The 25,334-nt window shown below is 37.6% G+C and overlaps 2 protein-coding genes and 1 non-coding gene across 3 annotated transcripts in view; 2 read left to right on the top strand and 1 right to left on the bottom strand.

Moving 5' to 3' along the window:
• Positions 1 to 710: 710 nt before the first annotated feature.
• On the top strand, positions 711 to 9,176 carry LOC131369733 (fibulin-1-like). The gene is made up of 15 exons (XM_058416573.1): positions 711 to 820; positions 1,676 to 1,790; positions 2,754 to 2,889; positions 3,013 to 3,154; positions 3,833 to 3,919; positions 5,064 to 5,159; positions 5,721 to 5,858; positions 5,955 to 6,092; positions 6,202 to 6,345; positions 6,972 to 7,097; positions 7,181 to 7,306; positions 7,389 to 7,508; positions 7,705 to 7,836; positions 8,059 to 8,182; positions 8,405 to 9,176. Exons 1-15 carry the CDS (start codon positions 763 to 765, stop codon positions 8,784 to 8,786), a joined length of 2,064 nt encoding a protein of 687 aa, XP_058272556.1. The 5' UTR covers positions 711 to 762; the 3' UTR covers positions 8,787 to 9,176.
• A 1,067-nt stretch (positions 9,177 to 10,243) lies between these two features.
• Positions 10,244 to 25,334, bottom strand: part of LOC131369734 (potassium voltage-gated channel subfamily A member 5) — a 33,284-nt gene continuing 18,193 nt past the window's right edge. Inside the window, exon 2 of the mRNA XM_058416574.1 lies at positions 10,244 to 12,563. The gene's annotated coding sequence lies outside the window, so the exon portion shown is untranslated. The remainder of the gene's footprint in view (positions 12,564 to 25,334) is intronic.
• On the top strand, positions 23,844 to 23,936 carry trnai-uau (transfer RNA isoleucine (anticodon UAU)). Its single transcript is given in 2 exon segments — positions 23,844 to 23,881; positions 23,901 to 23,936. It is a non-coding gene; the product is annotated as a tRNA-Ile (tRNA).

The raw sequence follows: 25,334 nt of genomic DNA on the forward strand, positions 1-25,334 counted from the left end.
CATGATGCATGGTAGAAATTTACAGACCACCTTTCCTTTAGCTGGCATGTCAGCAGTTCAAGGTGTGTTATCCACAGAAGACAAAAATGGACATTTGGTCTCATCACATCAAGGATATCTGGCTTCTTAGAACTCACAATACCAACATGCATCAGCCCATCATTTAGAAGTGAAAGGGGGGTGAAGAAGTTGCATTTCTGGCACTTGCACAATGATTCCACAAGACATCTTACCAATCAGCCCCTTTAAACCCACTTCTGCTTTTTAACAGGTATGCCTCACCTTTCAGAGGGTAGCTGGTTCCTGTTTGACCAAATTTACATATGCTACGCTTTTAGAGGGTTTGAAGTATAATTTAAAATCTGCAGAATAGTTCTTCTCTCCTTTTTGTGGATATGGATCACTTGATCAAAAAAAAAAAGTATTCTAATAACCATTCCTGTTCAAGTTAGTTAGTCGGGCAGAAATAGTTCATTAGTGCTGGGTTCAAATGTGACCACAACAGATTTTTATTACCAATCAAATGTTAAAAAAAAGATTATTTATTTATTGAAAACAAGCTTACTGCCAGTCATTAAATTTAGCACAGATCATATAGATGACACAAAATATATTTTAAAAAATTAAGCAAGGTTTTTTAAGAAGAAAAATGATTGGACCATCATGGCATTGGGGTGTGGCAACATATAAGCACCCTGTGTCCTGACTGTAAATGCGCCTCAGCAGACGGCACGAGCCCAAACTCCTGAGTCAGAGCGCGCGATGGCTATAATTTGGGTCTCAGTGTTATGCGCGTTGCATGGAGTTCTTTCAGGACAAGGTAAAGTTAAAAAAAATACTTTTTATCCTCTTACCACAAGAATTAATTTACGTGTCAAACGATGCGTAAAAGATGGAAGTTACAGACGAGTGTCTCAAAAGCGCAGCGTCTTGGATAGAATGCTTTTGCTTTTGGATCGTTGTCTTTAATCTGCAGCAGATTTCAGCTTTCAGGTTTTCTTTCTGTGCGTAAATTGTGGCACACGACAGCTCAGAAAGAGCTAGTTAAAGGTCATGCCGTTTTGCTGGACAGAGTACTAACTTGAGGTGAGATGTTCTAAGTCATATTCTGCTGCAGACATCTGAAGTGTGGTCTGTTATCTGGTGTGTTGTCCTAGAAACACTAAAAACTTATAAAGACATACTTGTCTGCTTCTCCACCTGAGAATGTCAAGGTCAGATAGCTCTCTGCTGAAGGTTTCATCAGACCTGCCCACATTCTGCCCTTTGGAGTGAAACTATTTTTATCTAATTTTTCAGATTAATATGATCATTAAACCTTTGTCTAAAATGTTTGCTCAGGGACAGAAGGAAGGAAACACTTTATACCGATATCAATGTATCACTGTGAATGTTTACTAAACACTAAATGTGATTATAAAATATTCTTTAATAATCTTTCTTTAATTTCTAATGCTCACTCTATCACGGGTCTATTTTTGTTGTTGTTATTTCGTTCGCACAATATATTGCACACCCACAATTTAATATTAACTGGGAATTATTTCTTTTGTAGATAAACTGTAAATTAAACTGTAAAATTGTACATTTCCTTTTCCCTCACTAATAAAACAATGTAAGATGCAAACATTTGCACTTAACTGTATGTTTCTAAACTTCATCCTGATTTCTTTAGCGCTTGGCAGAGAGCAGATGCCTTTAGAGACATGCTGTAAAAATGGGAGAGTCTATGGTCTGAGGAATCAGCACTGTACTTCGCTTCTCCATATGTCCCAATCCTCTATCTGCAGGTAGGAAAACACCTGGTTTGGACCTCCATTACAACTGTTAACACCATAAATGCCATGTTGAAGTTTTTCAGGAAAGCAATAACTTCTGCATAGCTTCAAACAGCTGGTTGACCCTCAGGCACAACAATGCTGTGTTCTGTTAGACCTGTAAGGTCAACTGTTGTTGTAGATTCAGAGACATGTTGGATGCGCTGATCTCTAAAAACGGGAGTATATGACATTCCTTAAAACTGGTGTTGTAATTGGATTGAAAGTGGGGTGAATTGGCTGACTAGAATAATTCATAGCTTAAAGCTTGTCAGTTCTTCACGTTCAGATGCTCCTTAAGCTCCACTTTTAGACATCAATAAACTCATAGTCCTAGTCATTCACTCACTCATGCCTTCCTTCACACACTTACCCTTCAATTTTTTCAAACACACTCTCACTCTCCCACTTCTTCACACATACACTCTGCATAAACCGATTAAACATGGTGATGTTATATACTGTATGAGCAAACATTTGCCCTTTATGGAAGTTTCTAGTATCAGCGGTGTAACAGGCAGAAGTAAAGCTTTGCTGCACATCAGGCTGCATCAGTCCACCCTGTAATTGATTATTTTTCTATAACAAGATTCCATATTACACTTACTTATTCATAGAATAATCATACCACACCACCTTTATATAGTACCTGCCAGGTTAAAATATAAATATATGGTATATAAAAATATACAATATATGGTTCAGTATACAACAATTCTATAGTATATACAATAGAACAACAGAATAGTATATTACAATATTATAAGAGAATATATTAAATGTATATAGGCAGAAAGGCAAGTGGGGATTTGAAAAATTTATAAATTTGATCCAGAGGCTCCAAGTTCAATTAAACTGCAGTTACTGCCAAATTTGTAATTATATATGCCAAGAAGAGATATATATTCTGCTCTGTGTTTTTCTGTTCTCTGTTAGGATGGCTCAGAAGCAATGCTGTGAAGCTGCACTGAAGGAAAGTCTCTGTACCAATGGCATGACCAGTGCCAAAAGAACTGGAATGTGTGACTTCTCCCTTTTTCAGACAGACCCTTACAAAGTCAACACTGCCAAGGTGTGTGCATGATTCTTTTACAATGTGGAACATACTAGTAATATTCACAGCTTCACAAAAAGCTGCCAGACATGCCCTCTATAAACTACTTCCTTTTCTCATGTTTTTCTCCTCTTGCTCCAGATGTGTTGTGAGTGCTGTGTGCTCGGGCAGCTGGCTCAGAGAGGGAATTATACCTGTGAGCTGCAGATTCCCGTCACTGTTCACTGCAGGAATGTGGCACAGGCATGCTGCATAGTGAAAGAGCATGGATTAATCCACCAAGGTAACTCTCTCTCTCTCTCTCTCTCTCTCTCTCATGACCTATACATTCAATTCATGAACTGATACAAGCCTTCAAGATTACAAAACCCATGCATGACCAGTCACCTTGATTATCTACCACTAGATTTTTCAAAATGATCTACATTACAGATCCAGCAGCAACAAAATATGTGTTAAATGAACATGTTTTTAGGGACAATAGGCAGAAATATGACCTAGAATCTCATACATCATGGAGAACAGGGAAATATTTCATAATATCATATTTGTTGAGTCATAGAAAAATGGGAGAATGGATAAAATGTTGATCAAACATTGAAATAGATAAAAAAAAAAGATCTCCACTGATACTGCAGTGTCACCTACCAAAGTCAGTTTACCTATATTTATAATGACCATTGCATTTAATTATTAAATGGATCTGAAATTCTTGGTCAGTGTTTCAATACTTTGTGCCCAAACGTTTTACTGATAATCTGAAAGCTCCTCAGTCACACATGTCTAGTAAGAATCTTTACTTATGCTTTAGTGACTTATAAAAAACCTCACTACTTTGCTAAAAGCCTGCCAGCATGTCTTTGATAATTTTTTAAATCGTTTTATACACTATGTATGCAAGAGTGCAAAGGATACATCCAGATAATCTGTGTTTTGCTCATTCCATGTCACTCTAATGAAGCTGTTTTTGGAACCCCCACATTGTCACCTCTGCTGAATAACAGTACCAGTGGTGGAGATAATATCCAGGGCACTGACTTGTGTGCAGGTAAGAATTAATCATTATATATATATACATACTGTATATACATACACACACACATACATACATACATACATATATACAGTTGCAAAAACTTTTTTGTTCTTTACTGTCAAACATTAAATCAGAGTAAACTTTTTCTGTTTTAGATCAATAAATATTAACATATTTTTTGCATTTGTTAAATGTCAGAATTGAGTGAGGGAGAATTTTTATGTTTTTTTTTTTATCACTTTCATCAAAGTCAGAGGTATACATACACTAAGTTTATTGTGTCTTTAAACAAAAAGAAAACTCCAGATTATTCCATTCTATTATTATTATTAGAGACACTATTATTACTATACACATTATTTTCGCAATAGAGACACAGCACAGCACAAGAGCTCCTCAAAATAATTCTATTCTCTTAAAGAAAGAGGCCAAAAATCCCCAAACCAGAAACTTGCATGTAACTCGACCGTCTAAAACTTTAAACGCCATGAAATGGAACTAAGAATCAGGCAACTTTAAATACACCCAGGACATGAGAGCTATGATAGAATAAAGGGACAGGCTGAGACATAGAGAACAAATGAGGACCTCTAGTGGCAAGACACAATATAACAAGTACAAAATCCTGGATAACATAAATCCTCGGGATTTTCTTATTATTATATATTGGAGAATAATATGCTATAAGACAGCGGTGTGCCAAGGTCCAAATGTGGTCTAGTGAAACATTTTAGTAACCCAAACTAAGTACATGGAAAAAAATACTTGATCCATGGTATAGACTTGAGTGATGGGGCCAAACTTAACTATGACTTGTTATTCAGTTTACTTGGTTTTTATTTTTAACACTCATTATTGATTTCCTGCATGTTAATTCAATAGTATATGTTGTTAGCGGTGTGATATTTTGTCTTTCTAGCCCTTGGGATTATTGGTCAGTCTTTTTTACTTACCTTTTATCAGATGACTGTCTGTTATAATTTCCATGCATGCATTTATGTTCTGCATTTCACTCTAGTAGTTATCTTGTTCATGGGCCACTTGGTGGTGGTATAAAAATATTGTTTTGAAAATTATAATTTGAGAAAACATTTGTATTCATTTTTCATAACTGATGAAGTGAAAACTTAATTTCTCACATTTGTGTTTCATATAGAAGGGGTAACAAGATGTTCTCAGCTTTGTGTGGGTAACGGTTCTTGTGTCTGCCTGAGAGGTTTCCACCTTAAATCCGATGGCTACAGCTGTGAGGGTGGGTTTAACGCCTTGTTTTGAATTCATACCCCTTTTATATTTCCACCCCAGGTGAAGCTTTTTTCCCCATATGATTTTCCTATTTAAAAAATGCATAAGATATTATCCTTCGTTTAGTTTTTCTGGAAAGAAAATACAAAAGTATTTTCAACACAGGTGAAATAAAATGCCAGTACTGAGTTCAAACATCTTATCTCTTGCATGACTTTTGGGATTATTTAGAGCTCAGCTGCACAGTTTTATAAGATCAATATTTTTTACCGAAGGACATGCAATTTTGCAATCCTGCAAAGACAATCTGCGCATTTTGGAGATTAGAGCTCTTCGGTATCAGCAGAGTGAAATATTAAAAAACAAATATTGAATCTTGACTACAGAACCAGAAAGCATATTTAACTGTATATGTGTATTGTTAGACTTATTATGATAAAACATATTAAATATACAATATCTAGTGAGTTGACCTGGGCCAGTGTGAAATCCATTGTTTAATAATGAGCTTAACATAGGATTTCTCTAATGCCAGAAGAGACAATTTTTCTTTCCCTTGTGCCATCAGATTACAATGAGTGTCTGTCAGGCACTCACAGCTGCAGGCCAGGTGAAAGATGCATCAACACTGAGGGCTCGTACCGCTGTCAGAGAGAAACCAGCTGTGGCACGGGATATGAGCTGACTAACGCCAACACCTGCCAAGGTTACCCTTAAGCCCTATCTCATATTAAACTTTATTGTTCTTCATGCTAAAGTGATATAGTGCACTCAGCACTCAGTTATATTGTGTTTCTGTTAGATATCGATGAGTGTCTGGTAGGAACACATAACTGTGGACGTGAATTCATGTGTCAGAACACTGTTGGGTCATTTCGCTGCCATCCCCGACATCAGTGTGGGCTCGGATTCATCCAGGATGCCGCCGGAAACTGCATTGGTTAGATACTTTGTCCATATGAAACTTTAGACATTGCAGTAATATACTCTTCGCTATATTCCATACTGTTTGTCATCAACAGTCATTCAGTGCTTGCTTTGTTTCTCAGACATCAATGAGTGCTTACATGAGAGGAGCCCATGCCAACCTGGTCACACATGTGTTAACATTGTCGGCTCCTACACATGCCAGAGGTTCTCAGTGACCTGTGGACGTGGTTATCACTTGAACACAGAGGGTACACACTGCATAGGTAAGGAAATTAATTCCTGTTCCTGTAGTATTTCCTGTACATTGTTTTTTCAGACCTATATTTCTGAGCTATCTGTGCAAACTGATACAGCTGGATGGTTTCTTTGGTCAGAATTAAGAGAGAAGTGTCACATAAACACTAAATATATGTCCTTCCATCCTTAAAATTTCAAAGACAGTGGTTCAGGGTCAAGATTAGTAAAAGATTGGTGGAGAGCATGCCAAGACCCATGAAATCTGGGCTTGAAAATCAGGCTTATCCCCAAATATTGATTTTTGAACTTCTTTTAAGTTAAAACATGTAGTATTGTGGTCTTTAAAAATGAACATGGGCTTGTTTTCTGTGCATTATTTGAGGTATGAAAACAGTGCTGGGGGGAAAACTCATTTCCAGGCCATAAGAATATAAACAGAAGCCAGAAATGTAGAATCTACTCACTCGTATTGTCCTGTTCTCAACTCTTATAGACAATATGCTATATATATATACAATAGTATATTATATTATATATTATATACTATAATATATACAAAGATGGTTTTGTAGAACAATAGAACATCTATTACTAAGAAAATGAATGTCAAATGAAATGTTCCTAAAAAGACAATTTCTCACATTTCTACCAGATGTGGATGAATGCACCAGAGCAGACAGAGCCTGTCAGGGCCATGACTGTGTGAACCTTCTGGGCTCTTTCCGCTGTGACTGTCGTTCTGGATTTATGTTTAATAGCATCAGCAAAACCTGTGAGGGTAAGGCCAGCTTTTCCAGCCTGGCACTCTGATATGGTGTGAATATCTACACAGTGTGAATTATTTTTACCTGTTCTTCTTAGACAATGACGAATGCAGGAGCTATCCAGGGCGCTTGTGCGCTCAGAAATGTGACAATACTCCTGGGTCATACCGGTGCAGCTGCCATCCTGGGTTCAAGCTGGCCAGGGATGGCAAGAGCTGTGAAGGTGGGTTTGTAATTAATCAGCATAAGTGCTGTTGAAAGAAATTCACGGTGTTGGTATGAACTGAATTTGATCTGTCCTTTAGATGTGAATGAATGCGAGAACAGCCCATGCAGCCAGGAGTGTGCGAATGTCTATGGCTCCTACCAGTGTTACTGTCACCGTGGCTACCAGCTCAACAACATGGATGGATATACATGTGAAGGTAAAATATCCTCAAGAGAGTTATTTGAAGATCCTTGTCTGACTGTAAAAATAGTATGCAATTAAAGAATCAGTTAGTTATTCTAGAGGCCTCTGCTGTCTGTGAGGGACAAGCTAGTAAGGATAAAGTATCTTTAAAATGTAATTATTATAAAATGATCATTTCTTTTCAATTTCTTTCAATTCCTCTTTCCTAGACATTGATGAATGTGCCTTGACCTCTGGGGGCAAAGTTTGCTCGTATCACTGCTTAAACACACCTGGTAGCTATGAATGCACCTGTCCTCCAAAAGGCTACACACTCTCCCCCAGTGGACGCACCTGCTTGGGTAAAGTTTTTTAAAATATCATAGATGATCCTCTTGTTATTGTATTCTACTATGATTGGATAGGGGTTCCTTTGCATATGTAGCATATCATTCTGCAAGAGAGCAGATTAAAGACTTCATAATTAAAGATGATATGAAGGAGATATGAAAAAGATATAAAGAGATATGAAGGTATGTAATCGGAAATGATGTAATCTTGAGACGGCAATAACTTGTGTGCAGATATTGATGAGTGTGCAGCAGGAACACACAACTGTTCTGTCGCACAGAACTGCTTCAATATCTTGGGCGGATTTCGCTGCCTGTCATTTGAGTGTCCACCGAAATACCGGCATGCAGCAGAGAAGTGAGTATCTCGCACTTCTTTTCTAGACAGTTAGAAAGTTCAAAGCCACTGTTTTGGTATATAATAGTAAAAGAATAAACTTGTGAGGAGAATTTTTACTCCTTTACACCTTTAAGATTGAATAAGGATCTCCCCTTTCCATTTAAGTATTTGGTATTTATACCAAATATACACCAAATTTATTTTGTGCTGCTATTTTCATGCTACTTCCTACCTTTCCAGTCGCTGTGAACGCTTGCCTTGTGAGCAGAATAGTGAGTGCCAGACCCTGCCCCTGAGAATCTCCTTTTACAATCTCACATTTCCCACCAACATCCCCATACCTGCTGCTGTTTTCCGCATGGGGCCGTCCAGCTCTGTGCCTGGGGACAACATCCAGCTCTTTATCGTGGATGGTGATACAGAAGGATTCTTCAGCATCCAGAAAACAGCCCATGGTGCAGTGGTGTCTGTGCAGCGACCACTGGCAGAACCCCGGGACTTCCTGCTTACTGTGGAAATCAGGCTGATTCGATATGGCATCACAAGCATTTTCGTGGCTAAGATCGCTGTGTTTGTTGTTAATGACCAGCCCAGTGTTCCCAACAGCTGGCAAAAACCTTAATGCTGCTTCACCTTCTGTGTCTTATTCATTTTAGTATTATAGCACAAATGTGTCAACCTTTATTTGTTTTATATAAAATCAGATTTTTACATAACCATGGTTCTATAACCATTTCCTTCCAGAACATGTGGAATTTTCCTTTGTGTGTTTTTTCTACACTGGCTACCAAGTCATCTCCTAGTGACTATGAACTCATAAGTGCTTCCTGTATAAAGTCCATTGTACCTCACACTAATCCTCTGGTCTTTCCCATCAACAAAAATCACCTGGATGTTCTACACTTGGTAGTAGAACCATGTTTACATATGTATCATACCATTCTACTTCTCAACGTTCTTGAATTTCAGGGCAGTTTCCTTCCAGAAGTAGTTGAGACCATATATTAAAATCTATGTGTGGCTTCGATAAACTTCCTGAAGCATTCACTGGAGAGTGCATTGCTTGAACATTGCTCAACAAAAATGCTTTATATATTTGCTTTGTTTCACATTAGTTGTAAACTGCCTAGCCTCATGTCCAGGTTCCACTGTGGGACCACTGCTTTGCATGGAGACTGAAGACATTCCACAACTTTAAGAAACTAGTCAAAATTTGACCATTTGTGTGTGTATACATCCAGGTCCAAAACCATAGATCCAAATTAGCTGAACTGTATGTAAATTCCTCAATTTCTATACACCATACTGGAGTGCATCCAGTCTTTGATTGTAATGGCCTGAATGAAAGTATGCAGTTCTCTGAGACAGAAGGTGTGCATGTGCCATTTTCAGAGCTTACGTGCCAAATTCTATTTCAATTTTGTGTGATTTTCTGCACAGTATGGACATGGCACTGTCTTCTTATAGCTCTCCCGAAGCCACTGGTCACTTTACTGACAGCACTGATTTCAGCTCTGTCTGCCACAGATATTGCAGCTATCATGTATGTTTATCAAAGATTTCCTGTATTCTCAAATGCATATGAAATACTCCTTCACAAAGCAGGTGCACTGTGGAACGGTCTAGCCACTTCAAATCAAAATTGGTGAGGCATTTGATCAATTGAATAGCATTTGTTTTGCCCTGATATCCTTGATACCAGCTTTGCTCTGCAGCTTGGTACTACTGCTCTGCCTCATTCTGGGGTTATACTCTGACCTTCAGAATGTTGCAATGATAAACTAACAAGCACTCTCCAAAGTTGGCCTCAAGCTTACAAAATGCAATGCATCATGTCAATGACTGTCTCTAAATACGAATCAGCTGTACAGCATTTCATTGCCACTAAAAGCTCTTGCCCATTCCCACTACCATCACCTTTAGACTGCATTCTAAGACCAGTAAGGGCCATCATCCATTTCTCTCCATAAACCTGAGTAACCAAACAGTTTGTTGGCTGCTGTTCTTCCTTTGTTTGCACCAGAAAGGAGCAAGCCTTTCAGTCACATCGGTTTCCCACTTCACTCCCCACTGTACTCCTGCAGCATGGGGGAGGTTGCTCAGTAGGCATGTCCGTAGACTGCGAGGCACATTTCCCACCTCAGAGTTGGCATTATTAATGCATTTGCAGGACCACTATGCTGCACACCTACACAAACAACAGGCCACATGTCTGCTTTCTGAGTCAGTGACGAATATTGATAAATCAATACTAAATTGCCATCACCTAAGGTGCAAGTCAATGCGCTCGTCTTGAACGGGCAGATTTTACATAACAATTTAATGCAATCTTTTTTTCAATGGATTTTTGAGTATTTCTTATCATCTTCAATCAATTGCTTCTGCGCTTCAGCATAAGGAGCATGGGAAGTGTGATTTAGAGCATTTTATACAGGCTATATATATATATATATATATATATATATATATATATATATATATATATGACACCTTTGCTATTAGAAACTGGCTAGGAAGCGAGCACACTGGAAACTCTACTAGTTCTAGAGGTAAAGGAAGTAGAGCCGCACATTTATGTTCATAAGACTATACTTAATAACTTGAGTCTCCACACACTTGAGCCAAACAGATTTTAATTTGCACAATGAGTTTACTAGGTTATAGGATATTTTACATCTATCTGGTTTATGTGATATATTTATTATATTTGGTAAATGCAAAAATTTGAATCTTATGTACTGTATATTTATATCAGTGATTGTATCATATTTTACTGCATATGTACTGACTTAATAGACCTGAGGCAAACATTATTTGACTCAGTAATTTTACTATTTTTAATACATTTTTTTCTCACATCAATTTACATGAGTGTTGAGTGTTTCCTGCAAGAAATGGGACCAAAAGCTATTTGCTGGTTGTTTTTTCCAGTTAGTCCAGCATTTCATTTTCTGATGAACAAAACTCAGCAGCTTAATGTAATAAAAATGGGAGCATTTTTGAGTATATAGATCAATGGATCATTAATATGGTGTGGGTTTCACAATTAAAAAAATATTGTCAGCATAAGTTGATTTGTACATTGTACACTGATTTGAGTTTTCTCCACATTATCACTGTTAATGTCTCATTATGTTCCATTATTGTATCGATAGTAAAATACACCAACAATTGTTTTCTTTATTCATGTCTTTTGATTTTCCGAAAAATACTGACAAAACACTGCAACAGTTAAAGGGGTGGAGTTTAAATTAAATGAAGGACAATTTCGCTGCTTGTTTTTCAGGATGTTGGAGGTCAGAGGTAAACGTACTCTTAAGAGCAGGAGCATTATTAGGAAAATATATTCAGAAAAATCTGAAACCCCCAGTGTCTAGTTTTATAATCCAATGACTAACAACATACCCATGGTAATTCTGGTAAAACAGATATAACACGCTTGTGATGTAAAGACAAATAGTGGTACACAGAACAGAGCGGCACTGGGGTATAATGAAGCAACACTTGATTGTTGAATATAATGAAGGTAGCACACTATAGATGTTTATCATATCAAAGTATCTAAAATGAGCTTGTCATTCTAGGCATAGATGTTACAATTCCTTAGTGTTGATTTCAGCCATATCCCCTTAATATCAGGTCTCTGTTTTGGTTTCCAATAGTCCATTTTAAAAATATTGAAGAAAAATGGCTCGAAATGCAGGAGATTCATTTTTTTTTAAAAATGTTAGGAATGGAAAAAAGCTATTGGCCACACATCAACAGCAAATTGATATCCACTTCATTAAATCACATTAGCCTCGCTATAAAAAGCATAAACCTCCTGTTATACACTGAAGGCTGAAAAAAAATCTAGATTAAAATAAATCCCACTTAGGAGAAACAACGCTATTTTCTTTGCCCTGATGAAGAAACTGGGCATTTTCGTTGCTGAAGCCTTTATACTGAGCAGTTTATCTTTAAGTGTGCTTTGGGTTTCTTGGTCCATTACTGGGAGAGAAATTTTCCTTTAGAAAAATAGAAATTAGGTAAACAGCATTACAAAAATAAATTGACTGAGCAGAGTCAGTCCATAATCTACTTCCAGGTGATAATGGTGATGAATATTGCACAGCGAGGGATCACCTCCATTATGCACTGATTTGAGTTCCACACCAAAGGTAAGATTCCAACCTTAGATGTTCCTCGTCCAGTTTGTAGAGAGCAAGTTGAACTGGAGTCATCAGCAGGATCTGTCTCTATATGGTGGGTTGGGTGTGCTCCGTACGTCAAGGGAGTGTCAAAAAAAACAAAAACAAAACAGGGCTTGGTCGAAGGCACAGGTGTCTAAATAACTGTTAACTAGGTGGGAAGAGTTAGGATGGCTAAATTGTCCTCACTGCTTCCATTATCTTGGGATCTGTTAAACAAGAAAGAATGGGCATTAGACTGAAATGTCATGTCAGTAACCCCGGAAAGTTGCTGTAAAGACAATAGAGTTATTATAGCAAAGACAATAAGAAGTAGAAAGATGGGAAAAAAACAAACAGTGTATTTCATGATGTGTGTATATTATTAATATAATGGGCATGAATTAAAAGGGTGTGAGTGGATGGTGGTGCAGCAGGTATCAGTGGTATTCACAACTTCTGAATTTTGAATTTTCTTCATGTCTGTGTGGTTTTCCTTGCCACTCTGTTACTGGTTACAGGCCACTCTGAAATACTTGTGTGTGTGTGTGTGTGTCTGTGTGTTGCCCTGTGATGGACTGGATGTGACCCTTGGATAGACTCCGGACTCACTGTAACCCTGATCAGGATAAAGTAGTATCTGAAGATGAATGAATAATTAAAAGCACCAGTCATTACTACTTAAAACAAAACATAAAACAGTAGCATCGTGCATTAAAAGGATTTATTAAAAATGCATGAGGAATTGAAAAAATCAACTCAGCATACATAACCTCAAGGCCTTCAAATAAATTTTTTTAACTAGAAAATTCATTGCTAATCGTTGAATAGTAATCAGGCATTGATTTCTGTCTGGACTTGACATGTAGAGATGTTGAGTAAATAAAAACATATACAGAAAGTACTGGAACGGCAAGGTTGTTTTGTTTAAAACATGATTATGAGAGGATAGATCAGAATTTTCAGCTTTCATTTTCTGATATTTACAACTACATCACCAAAGTTCATGCTTTTCATGCTTTTCCATGCAGCTTCTTTCAGTTTTGAGGGGTTTCTTCTTTTACTCTCCTCTCCAGGACTCACTTCCTCACTAGTAATTAACTTGACCAGTCTAAATCCTTCCATTGTTTCCCCTGTTAAAGTGCTTTGTTTTGTTGGTAGTGTGTTTTGGATCATAGTCTTGCTGCATGATGAAGTTAGATTGGACGATTTCTCTGTACAGAATGTTTTTATTGACTTCTGGATCCATTCTTTTGCTACCATCATCGCTTAGATCATCAGTAGATTAGTAATCCTGTTCCAGAAGCAGCCCTGCAAACCCAAGCCATGACCCTGACACTACCAGCAGCATGTTTCATAAATGAGCTTGTATATTTTGAGTCATGAGCAGATCCTTTCTTTCTAAACACTTTGGCCTTTCCATCACTTTGCTAGAGGTCAAAAGGTGGAGTGTGAAGCCTTCACCCCTGCCATGTGGAGGTTGTTGGTGATGTCACTGGCTGTTATTTTGGATTTTTCATTACAGCTCTAACAATGTTGTCATCAAATGCATCTTGATGTGATGCTACAAACAGCATATCAGTATGCCTCTTATTGTGACAATATAAACTGACAAACTGAAGGCACATTCCACTTATCTCTCCTGACCTACATTTGATTAAACTATATATAACTATATCCAAATAAGCTGATAGGGATCTTGTATGGGCAAATTCAGATGTCAGCTTGTTCTCCACACAGAGCATGCTACGATTAAAATGCAGTTTCTACTGTGCCAGCATCACCATGCTGTAACCTCTATCACACAGCCACCACTGGCATCTCCCTCAATTTTAATCGGTGACAGATGGTTACATGGAGACCCGGGGCACTGGGCTCGGCACGAGCCTGCACACTGCTGTAGACTCTGGATTTATGAATGATTGCATGGTCTTAGGCATTAAGTTGGATAAGTGTAATCCTGCCCAGCATATGCAAACAGCTCGTGAGGCCAAATCTGTGCAGGACAACCTGCTAGCAGACTACTGGTGCTTGTGTTTTTCTCTTCCTACTGCAAGTACCTTACATTTACAATGCACTCTTTACATTTTTTTTTCATTGTAGAGGTGGCTTCTTTACTGGTGGGGAAAAACGTTATGTAGTAAAATATCGAATGCGATGTCAAATTATGTTTTCGGGTGGGAACAGTGGGTAGTGTTGCCCTCTGTGTTGATGTCTTTGTGCATGTTCTCCGCATGTCTGCTTGGATTTCCTCGTTTTTCTGGTTTCCTTCCACCCTTCTACAAATGTGCTTGAAGGTGGACTGGGTAAATTAAATTGACCCTATATATGTGAGAGTGTGTAAGTGGTTAAGGCTCTGGGTTGTTGACTGGAAGATTCGGGTTCAAACCTCAGCACTACCAAGCTGCCACTGTTGGGCCCTTGAGCAAGGCCCTTAACCCACCCTGCTCCAGGGGTGCTGCATCATGACTGACCCTGCCCTCTGACCCCAACCCACAAGGATGGGATATGCGAAGAAAGAATTTCATTGTGCAGTAATGTATAGGTAACAAATAAAGACAACTTAATTTAATGTATGTGCATTGTGTTTGTGAGTTCATATATGGTGTACTGCTTTGCTGTTCTAATCTGTAAATGGATTTATATTTATGAATGAGTTACTTAAAAAACAACAGCCATTCAAATTTCAGCAGATATTTCACAGTGTTAGCAGTGAGTTTTTCGTTACAAAACATGATACGTATATCCATCTGTTCTCTCTTTACTGTTGTCTGTAACTTGGAAAGCACTAGCCACTGGGGACCCTACCTACAAAGGGTGCTTGGACCCTAGAGATTACGGCTTGCAGGTATAAAACTATAGCATTTGAGGTCATACTGCAGGGCCTTTTCATTTCACAAGATGTCATATCTCTAATTCTGTTTACTAATTGTGAAAGCTAACACATCAGCAGGCCTTCATGAATGTACCTCAGTCCTCTGTCAGCCTGCAGGCCTCAGTATACCATTAGTGCTGTGGTAGTTGAATCTCCATCTCTCTCTTTCTCCCTCTCCCCTCTCCTTTATTCCATTTTTCTCCAGGTCAGTGAACCTGAAGAAAACACTGCTATCTCTCATGCTGTTGCATAACACATCCTGTCATCCTCTCTTTAATCTCCCAGTCCTGTGCACAAAGAGGACGATGCTTTCCCTCTGGGATGTGACTAGCCAGTGCGAATGTTAAGTGCCCTCGGCTGCCTGAGGGAAGGTGGACGTAACCCCCAGTACTGCTGCTGCTGCTCACAACCCAGGTCCACTTTCAATCAGAGTGAGATAGACGGAAGTTTAGAAAGAGAATGAGAGAGAGAGAGAAAGAGAAATGACCAGATATTTTTTTAGACTCAGATATAAAATCTCGCTAAGGTCTTGATGCTCTTGTTGTTAATATAACCAGTTATACAGCAGTACTACTGCCTTATTACGCCAGTCGTCTACCATTTTACCTACCAAATTTATTTATTTATTTACTTTTTTTCCTTACAATTGGTGGAGAGGATTATCAACTTCAAAAACTGACTCATATCTTAAATTGAACAGGTTTCTCTAAGAAAACCATTCACTTAATAAATAATAACATATTTGCAGGAAAAGCAGTCTTATTTAAACTTTTGAAAAAAATGCTGTTAATATGTTATAAAATTCAAACCTATATTTTAACCCACTGGATTGGGTTTTATAGGTGAAAAGTTCTAATAAATTAATAAATATGACCACATTTACTGTATTTGTCCAGTATCTCTAATACTTGGATCATGAAATAAAGATGAATTATAAAATAAATCTGTTACATTTAGCATCAGTTTGCCATTTTCTCCTCACGTATGTTTTCTCCAGGTTCTTCAGTTTCCTCTCATATCCCAAAAACATGCCAGTATGTGGACTGACTACACTAACTTGTTCCTATATGTGAATATCTGTCTGATTGCATTTGTGCAATAAACTAGCAGTCTATCCAGGGTGTTTTCTTGCCTTGGGACGACCACTTCCAGGATAGGCTCTGGATCCACCACAACCTTGATCAGTATAAGGTTGTTACTGAATGAATGAATGAATGAATGAATAATATCTTTTCAGGGAAGATAATGTAGAAATCTGCTCCTAAAGTGAACGCCTACATATCTGCTCCAATTAAAGTATAGGTTCTTATGCCATTATCCTCATATCTCAAAGTAAGAGCTTTCTATCACATTCTTATTACATTTTTTATTGCACCCCCCCAAACCCACACACACACACCTCACTCTCTTGTCCTGGTATTTTACTCCATATGCACACTCATTCACAACTGGGGCAATGTAGCATCATCAATCAACCAACTGGTATGTTTTTAGGAGTTTGGAGGAAACCCACAAAGACACAGGGAGAACATGTAAAACTTTACATAGACAGTAACCTGAACTCATGATGCACAAATCTAATCCAATGCTGGATTAGTGCTGGGTCTATTGACGTATTTTACTCCACGTAGGAGCCAGTTCTTGCAATGGAAACAGGACACAGCTGTCATGGTTCTGATGTTCCACATAACTCGGTGACAGAAACTTGCAGAGTCCATTATTAAGAAGTGGTCAGCATAGAATCAGTATATGATATCTGTATAGCATAGAAAAACATTGTATAAAATTTTATACAATTTTCTAACTGCACTGTTCGGTAGTTTGAAAACAGGACAGACAGCAGAAACCTCTAATATCTGAGAGATCACATACATCTGCCACTGATTATTCATTTAACAATTAAATAAATATTATTGCGTGACAAATATGTACATAAAGTGGCCCTACTGACTGCCTAAAATTATATAATCAAAGCTGCTGATTAGCCTGTTATGTTAGCGGCAATTATCTCCACTAGATGGCCTTACACCTCTGTCTAAACACTGCAGTGTCTCAAGGCAGAATATTCTGTGTTCTTACTGATGTTTCTACTGTGTACTGAAGAACATAGACACATGTTCTCTATGATGTGAGCTCTCTGAACATGTATGTGCTTTTCACTAATCAGAGCACACATAGTGATGTGAGAGCACTCTGGATTGATGTGCCAGGCTCATCATGCAATGTGGCTTCCATCTCATGGACATAAGATAACCTGATGATTTGTGTAATCTAGATGTATGTTAAGGTTGAAATGGGTGCTATGGCTGTAAAAGTCTATCTACGTACCCTCTAAAGTATATACAGCAGAATTTGCATCATCATTGCAAAGTAGATGAACAAAAGTGGTCCAGGTTATTTTTAGAATTCACAGAAATCATAACTGACATAGCTGAATAATGTTACAGGCTTCTCAAACATGCTATTTCATAAGAAAGTTTGCCCAGCAGATATGTACAAATTATATGGATCAAGAATTTCCTTATTTTACTAAGATAAAAAAAAATTTTCATGCACTTTTTTAAGCCAATGCTCATTATATTTACTGAAATTTTCTAATCGTACTAAATAAAACTACCTCTTGTCAGTTATAGAATCGTATTAGTCTTATTAATAGAGTCATTGGACTAAATCAGACACTGTGCCATGTTCAAGAGAAGGGCAAAGAAGAACCACACTCTTTCAAATGGATGTGTTGACACTGGGTTGCTAAAAGCCTTCAAAAAAACACACACATTGTAGGGAAGTGTGTGAGATTGCCTCTGGGAAGGTTTCACGGCTAGCAACAAGGAATTATGGGATGAGTTTATCACATTTCTCAGTGAGGAACCTCTCAGGGATCAAAGTGCTTAGCTTAGCTGATAACTCTTAATCCATAGAGACCCATCATTTTTACATCTTCTGGCATTTGTGAGGTTGTTTTTTTCTACCCAGTCATGTGCCATTTTTAGAAAAGTGACTTAAAGAGGCTTGAGAAGTTCAGAGGCCATCTAGGTTCACATTCAAAATGTGAAAATATTATTTGCCAACAAATAAAGAGATGTAACTAATAATATAATGGTAGATAACGTAATATATTTGTAAATGTAATGGGAGATAATAATATAATAATAAGATACAATAACATCTTGAATTGCGAATTTTGAACTGTGAAATAGGAACGTCTGTGTAATTGTTAAAAAGGTCCAATCCAACTGAGTGAAACCTTTCATAGGGGTGTGCTAATATTTTTAGATCCTTTAGCAGCACAGCTGTACTCTGAAATATTCACAGACGCTGTATACTTACTGCCACTGTTTTTCATTCTCCATATAACTGTATTCATGCAATATTAAAAAAAAAAAGAATATTAGCAGCCTATTAAAATCACATTTGTAAACCCGTTGATATTCGTGGTTAAAGACTGGCCTGAATTAATTTGATGAAAATAATTTCCGTTTGTTGGATGATGTGAATGTCGTGATTCATCCAAACCCCCACAGGAACTCTCATTTGAAATGAGACTAGTCAGGATGCTCACAACTCACATTTAATGATTAGTCATAGGGCTTATTTGCATATTGCAGCCTTCTGTGATATCACTACTGCAAAGGCCAATACTCCAGCAACAATTAACAAATGTTATATAGTGCAGAGTGAATTCTCAGTTTCATTCTGATACGTTACATTAGGTCATTATTCATTCATAACTGCTTTATTCTCAAGGTCACATTGGAAAGGGATGTTTTTGGGACCAGCGACGTCTGTGGAAACCCATACAGACATGGAGAGAGCTTGCAGATCTCCACACAGACAGTAAGAGTTCATGATCAAACAAGGAACCCTGGTGCTGTAAAGTAGCAACATGATCTGCTGCCTTTACGTCAGCTTTTAATAGAGCAGGAACTGCTAGCTGGATTTTTGTGAGATGAAGCAGGAAGTGCCGCTCTACTAATCCATGATAATGTCTCTGTCATACAGAGCACAGTCAGGCGAACTCCAGCTTTAGTCTCCAGCTGCAGAAATCAATCTAGGACAACCACAATACATGAGATAGGATTAGTGCACGACCCTTTGGTGCTGGAGTTATCAAAACTGACAGCATATGATCATTGGAGTATGTGAATAATGTAAAGTGTACCATCTTTGTGTGTGTGTGTTTTTTTTTTTTAATTTTCTGTAAACATCATGAGAAATTTGGTTGAATTCATAATAGTGATGACATTGCATTTCATAAAGTAGGTACACTAACCCCACACCTAACCCCAACCCTAATCCTGTTTGACTGATAATATATGTGTATCCCTTCACAGGGACAGAGTTCTGTTATCTATACTCATATAAAACTACACACATTCCAGAACTGAACTCTGTGTCCATTCCGGGCATACTGTATCTTAATTACAAAAGCAAAGTTCAAGCATTTTAAATTCTACTTATTCCCATAAAAATGAATAAGGAGAAAATTGGCTTTCTAGATGCTGAACGATTAATGATTTTATTCCGACCCTGATGAAACACTCTCCTCCTGCCTTGAGATTTATAACCTAATATAACTTAAGCTAACTGTACTAGGTACATACACTCACCAGAGACACTAACAATCTCTGCTACTTTCTTCCAAACATTATTTTTCTCTGTAATTTCTCCATGCACATTTAATGATGGGGTTATTTAACAGGATACGATAAAAACACGGTTATACGATGGTCTACAACTTTTTGGGAGTTTTTTTCAAGTCACGTCAAGAAGCTTTTATTGTCATTTTTAACCACAAATAGCTGATGCAGTACATAGTGAAATGAAACAACGTTTCTCCATGACCCTGGTGCTCTATAAAAACAACATAGAGCTACATATCAACACAAGGACTTTTAGCTAATCTTTTGAGTTTGTCACTTTAAAGTGAATTTGTCGCATGTGTACACGGAAATGAATGAGTGCCTGTTTCTTTGTCCCTCACTAGTGTGAACACTGGTTACTCCACGGCATTTATTATAAACCCCCCAAAGCTGAAGACATGCTCCATATACCTGTAAGCCATTAGCAAATCTCTGTAGTTGATATAAAACTTAACAGCTTGTAAACTGAATAAAAATCTTCTGATATAATCAGACCATCTTTTCCTGGTAAGACTGTCCTTACTAATTTGCAACACAATGCTGGATTTTCCTGCACTTGTTTCATTTTGTTTGTGAATACTGCAGAGTGTGCAGGCTAGACACTCCAGAGTCTGGATTGATAGTAGCAAATATATTCAATTTCCTACCAGTCAGGATTGATTATTTCATTACAACAACACATACAACAAGTAAACAGTGTCCTGAGGGAATGTGAACTTTCACAACTGTCATGGCTCAGACATTCGAACATTGCTATTGTGAGCAGAAAAAAACCCAGTATCTAAACTGTGTAATTATATGCAGAAAGAGCTGAACTATAGCAATAAAATAAACACCCTGTCAATCAAAGTGTGGGCATGAGGACCTGACAGCTGGTGCCTTCTGCTGTTACATATAAAATCTGCACCATCCTGACATGTGGTGTGTGGAGTATATACACTCTATATTATGTTTTACTGAGTGGCTGCATATTAAGTAATTAAATCAGTACTTTCATGCATGATAATGTAGTACATGGATGGTAACAGTTTAGGATGCGGGAGCTCAATCCCTGAATCAATCCCTTTTTCAGTGGGAAACCAAGTATGTCCAATGAAAATGCATGAGTGGTTATGGAAGAGTATATGATAGGTGTGTTTCAATGTGCATTGTGTGGGAAAGGACATGTGATGATGTGTGTTATTCAGACCCATGTGGGAGGTGAACAGCACACACACATACACACACCACTACAGCATAGTGTGTGCGTGTGTGTTAAATGACATGTCTTCCCTGGTTGGCCTCTTTGGTAAAAAGTCTGATTGTTGTAGATAGTGATTTTGAGGAGGATACGTGGGCGGACTCTCAGCACTGTTCTCGCAGGGAATCTGTGTGCATGTGTGTGTGTGCGCGCGTGTGTGTGCATGTGTGTATGTGTGTTGGGGGGTGGCTTTAATCACACTGTGCTTTTTATCACACTGAGTGTTACTGTTCATTTTACAGGACGGCACTACAAAATGCAGAGCTGGAAGCATAAAAAAATCACACTACACTATACACTTATTTTTGCATGCAAACTTTATACAATAACAAATGAATTGTGCCATATGCTGTTATTATTACCTGATAAACAAGGGTTTTTATTATCCATATAGTGTCTTTTTCTTTTGATGTTTATCACTGACCACTAAATCCTGTGAGTGATGTGACCTGTGATTAATGTAAATTCATTAGTCAGACTCTTAAAGCACAAATCTGTAAGGACATAATGACTGACTATCCAGTCTGTCTTTCTTTCTTTCTTTCTTTCTTTCTTTCTTTCTTTCTTTCTTTCTTTCTTTCTTTCTGTCCATTCAACCCTTAGGTTTGTTATTTCTCAACATTTTTTGCATTCATTCTTCTCCTGATCTAAAATCAAGCAGTGATTGATAAACAACTTAGGACAAATTATTATTTTTTGGCTGCACTTTCCTAAGACTCAGCAAATTATTTTCAGAATATAAATAGTGTTAAACTTCCTAGTTATACATATGGCAGTAGTGTCAAATAATCGTCACCTGTCCTAACTGAAATACATGCAGAAACTACATTAAGGTACAGGAATGTCTTAATATGTGTGTGCTTACTCTATTGAATAAGGATAGCAGCAGCTGGCCTGTTAAAGAAAATACATGTCTTCCAAAGGGCCTCTGGCTACAAGAGCAACGGAAATGGCCTCATGAAAGCACAAAAGCTGTCCATGCTATAAGTAATGGGAGATTGGCTGTGTGAGCATATAGCCAACCATTTCACAATGTGTTCACTCAGATAATGATTTGAGCACTTCGCTCTCTTTCACAAGGCAGAAAGATAATCTAAATTTTGGCATTCTTTTCTCGCCTCTGTATGCAGTGAAAGAGAAATTTGGATTTCATACAGATTTACTGTTTCAACATGTCTACATGTTTGGCAGTGATTTGGCAGGTGGAGTAATGTAATTATTACTGGTGGACCTCTGGGATTTTAGTCTCTTGCAAATCTGTCATGTCAATCTTTTTTACAGACTGTGTGCGTCGTATACTATATATAGAATAAACTTATATATACTCATATATTACATCTAGTCCATCTAAATTGCCAATTTGCACAAGAGATGTGCAAAAGATGCGTTTATATCCTGTGGGAAAAGTGGGAATTGTGGGAATTTTTTTTGCAAGTTTATAACGCATAACAATAAAATATTGATGATTAATCAGTGCATCTTTGGCCACATGTCCTACAACCACTGGTTATAATAAAAGTCAAAACTATCTGTTCGTATTAAATTGAGGTGTATGTAGTACACATGGAATTTGTGCTGTGACAATTATCCATACATAATCATAGACATTATTTATCCTTTGTAACTCGATCATAACTATTACAGATGTTCTCCAGCAACATTATGTAAAAGACATAATCCAGAAATCTTATTGCATCCAAATAGTACTATTCATAAAGTACATAAGTACATGACACCCTAGCCAAATCTAAGATAGAATGATGCTTAATTAGAATTTGTTCCGATTGTTTGCTGGCAAAAATGCTTGATTTGCCCCGTTTTCTTTCAAAATCCTGACACAAATGTAATCACTTTCTATGAGAGCTGTACTCATGTGTGATACACGTGAAGTGCAGAAAACCTGTACTAATTAAAAATACTGCAAGCTCCTCAGAATATTGCAGAGTTTGCTTGATTTCGCGTTCATTTCTAAGATCACAAACCCTGAAGAGACTGATTAATGAAAGCACTGCTCCTTACAGTACCACAAAAAGAACACATTGGAGAGATGACATCAGAGCTTGACCTTACTAACACTACTAATAACCCAAGAAAAATGTTAATCTCTAATGATAATCTGGAAAATTATATCCCTTATACAGCACATTTGAAGAATAGTTTGTCTCAGGTCTTAGATTGCTGAGCACTAATACAGTGCTGTGCTTAAATCCTTTGTAGAACATTTCCATCAACAGGAGATTAGAGTGAACATGAAACTTCAGACAGAAATGCACAGCATCAGAAATCCACTAGAGTGGCTGTCAAAGTGGGTGACCTAGAACCTGAGAACTAGCCCTGGCTCCACTGTGGCACCAGCTGTTCATAATCAGTCCCTTCTTTTTCATTATTGTGCCATCATTCAGTAAGACAAATAGAGCCTTGCATAAGTATTCACCCCCTTGAACAGTCCACATTTTGTATTGTTTCAATGTGGAACTGAAATAGACCATATGATTTACATTCAAATATGGCTAACAGTCATGACTCCAAAGAACTGACTTTGGCTGCAAATACAAGTGCGATTTTCTGGGATTGGTCTCAGTTTTGCACAACAGGTTCCTGATATTCGTATGTATTCTTTTTGAAAAACTTGCCTTTAGCTTTGCTAGATTGGATGGAGACTGTTGTTGAACAGCAATTGTCATGCAAAAATAAATAAAGCAAAGTCTAATACATTAAAAAATCTTGTCATGTGTGAGCAACTTGCTACTGTGTGGCTCCAGTGGCGCAATCGGTTAGCACGCGGTACTTATACAGCAGTACAGGTGAAGCAATGCTGAGGTTGTGAGTTCGAGCCTCACCTGGAGCAAAGGTTTTGCACAGTGGCAGCTGAAGCCCCAGCACTGCCTCTGTTGGGTCCCTTAACCGTCTCCAGGGGCACTGTATCATGGCTGACCCTGTGCTCTGACCACAACTTCCAAGTTGTGATTATGTGAAGAAAGAATTTCCCTGTGCTGTAATGTAAATAATAAAATATCCTAAAAATCCTAAAATATTTCACATATAAAACCCACCAGCAAGAAACCAGAATAAATTTCTGTGTATTTTGCGACCATAGAATCTTATTAAACAGACACTATATTAAATGTGATGATACAGATAAATGTCAGGGTGTTTACCTATATGTTATATTTTGTGTAAAAGTGGTGTACTTGGAATTATCTCTGCTCTTCTTCACCATTGTGTATTGATTTCCAATACACCTAGTAGACAAAAGGGGATTAGTGTTTTCTAAAAATAGTAACCTAAATATCTTGTGCCAAAATCCCACTTAATCTCTTGGGTATTTACCTGACCTTAATAAACTGATTTGTGTTTTAATTGATTTTTCCCCATCTCCTCTGAGACTCTATTAATCCCCTACCTGAAAACACTGTTCAATAAAACAGATTATATTCAATGATGCAATAATACACTCATCTACAGGTTTCTCATGATATATTATGATTTCCTTTTCTAACATTTTTTAAAGAAAATAATAAATGCAAAAGTGATTAGAAGCAGATGACATGAGTTTTATTTTTTAAACTGTATTGACATTTTTATTTATTATAAGAATTTCTTAAAATATTCCACTGTTAATACATGAATTATGATCATAACTTATGTGGTCTTAATCCATTTTGTGTATCACAGAAATGTATTGGGATATGATGAGGAAGATGATATTCCTGAAGACCTGTTAGACATTAAGCACAGAATAATTACAAAATACAAGACTGTTGATTGCTTGAACTCCTGAGCAGCAGTTACTTGGACTTGTAAAGACTTTTCTAGATATACAATCATGTAGTTTCAAAAATACCAATTCAGTCACGCAGCAAATCAAATCACCTGAGATTCACAAAGATGAATGGTTTCCTCCAGTTTCCTAAACTGTATCCAAGTTTATTCGCTGTAGATCAGCAACAGAGTGAAAATTGTCGGTGATGTTATAGAGATGAAGACTCAGGACTGACATGTGGCCCTTAAAGCCAAGCTTCTTTCTTTGTTTCTTTCTCACTCTCTTTCTCCTTTCCTCTCTGCCTCCTAACTAGCCTGTGTCACACTGTCCACCCAAACATTTAAGATCAATATTACCACATCACCACAGATGCACAAAGAGTAGAAAGTATGTGTGTGTGTGTCCAAACCTATGTGTAGAGTGTGTATGTGGGTGTAAATAAATGTGTGGGAGTGCAGAGAGCAAAGTGGAGAGAGCAGAAGA

Source organism: Hemibagrus wyckioides, linkage group LG19 (assembly GCF_019097595.1).
Source record: "Hemibagrus wyckioides isolate EC202008001 linkage group LG19, SWU_Hwy_1.0, whole genome shotgun sequence".
Classification (NCBI taxonomy): domain Eukaryota; kingdom Metazoa; phylum Chordata; class Actinopteri; order Siluriformes; family Bagridae; genus Hemibagrus; species Hemibagrus wyckioides.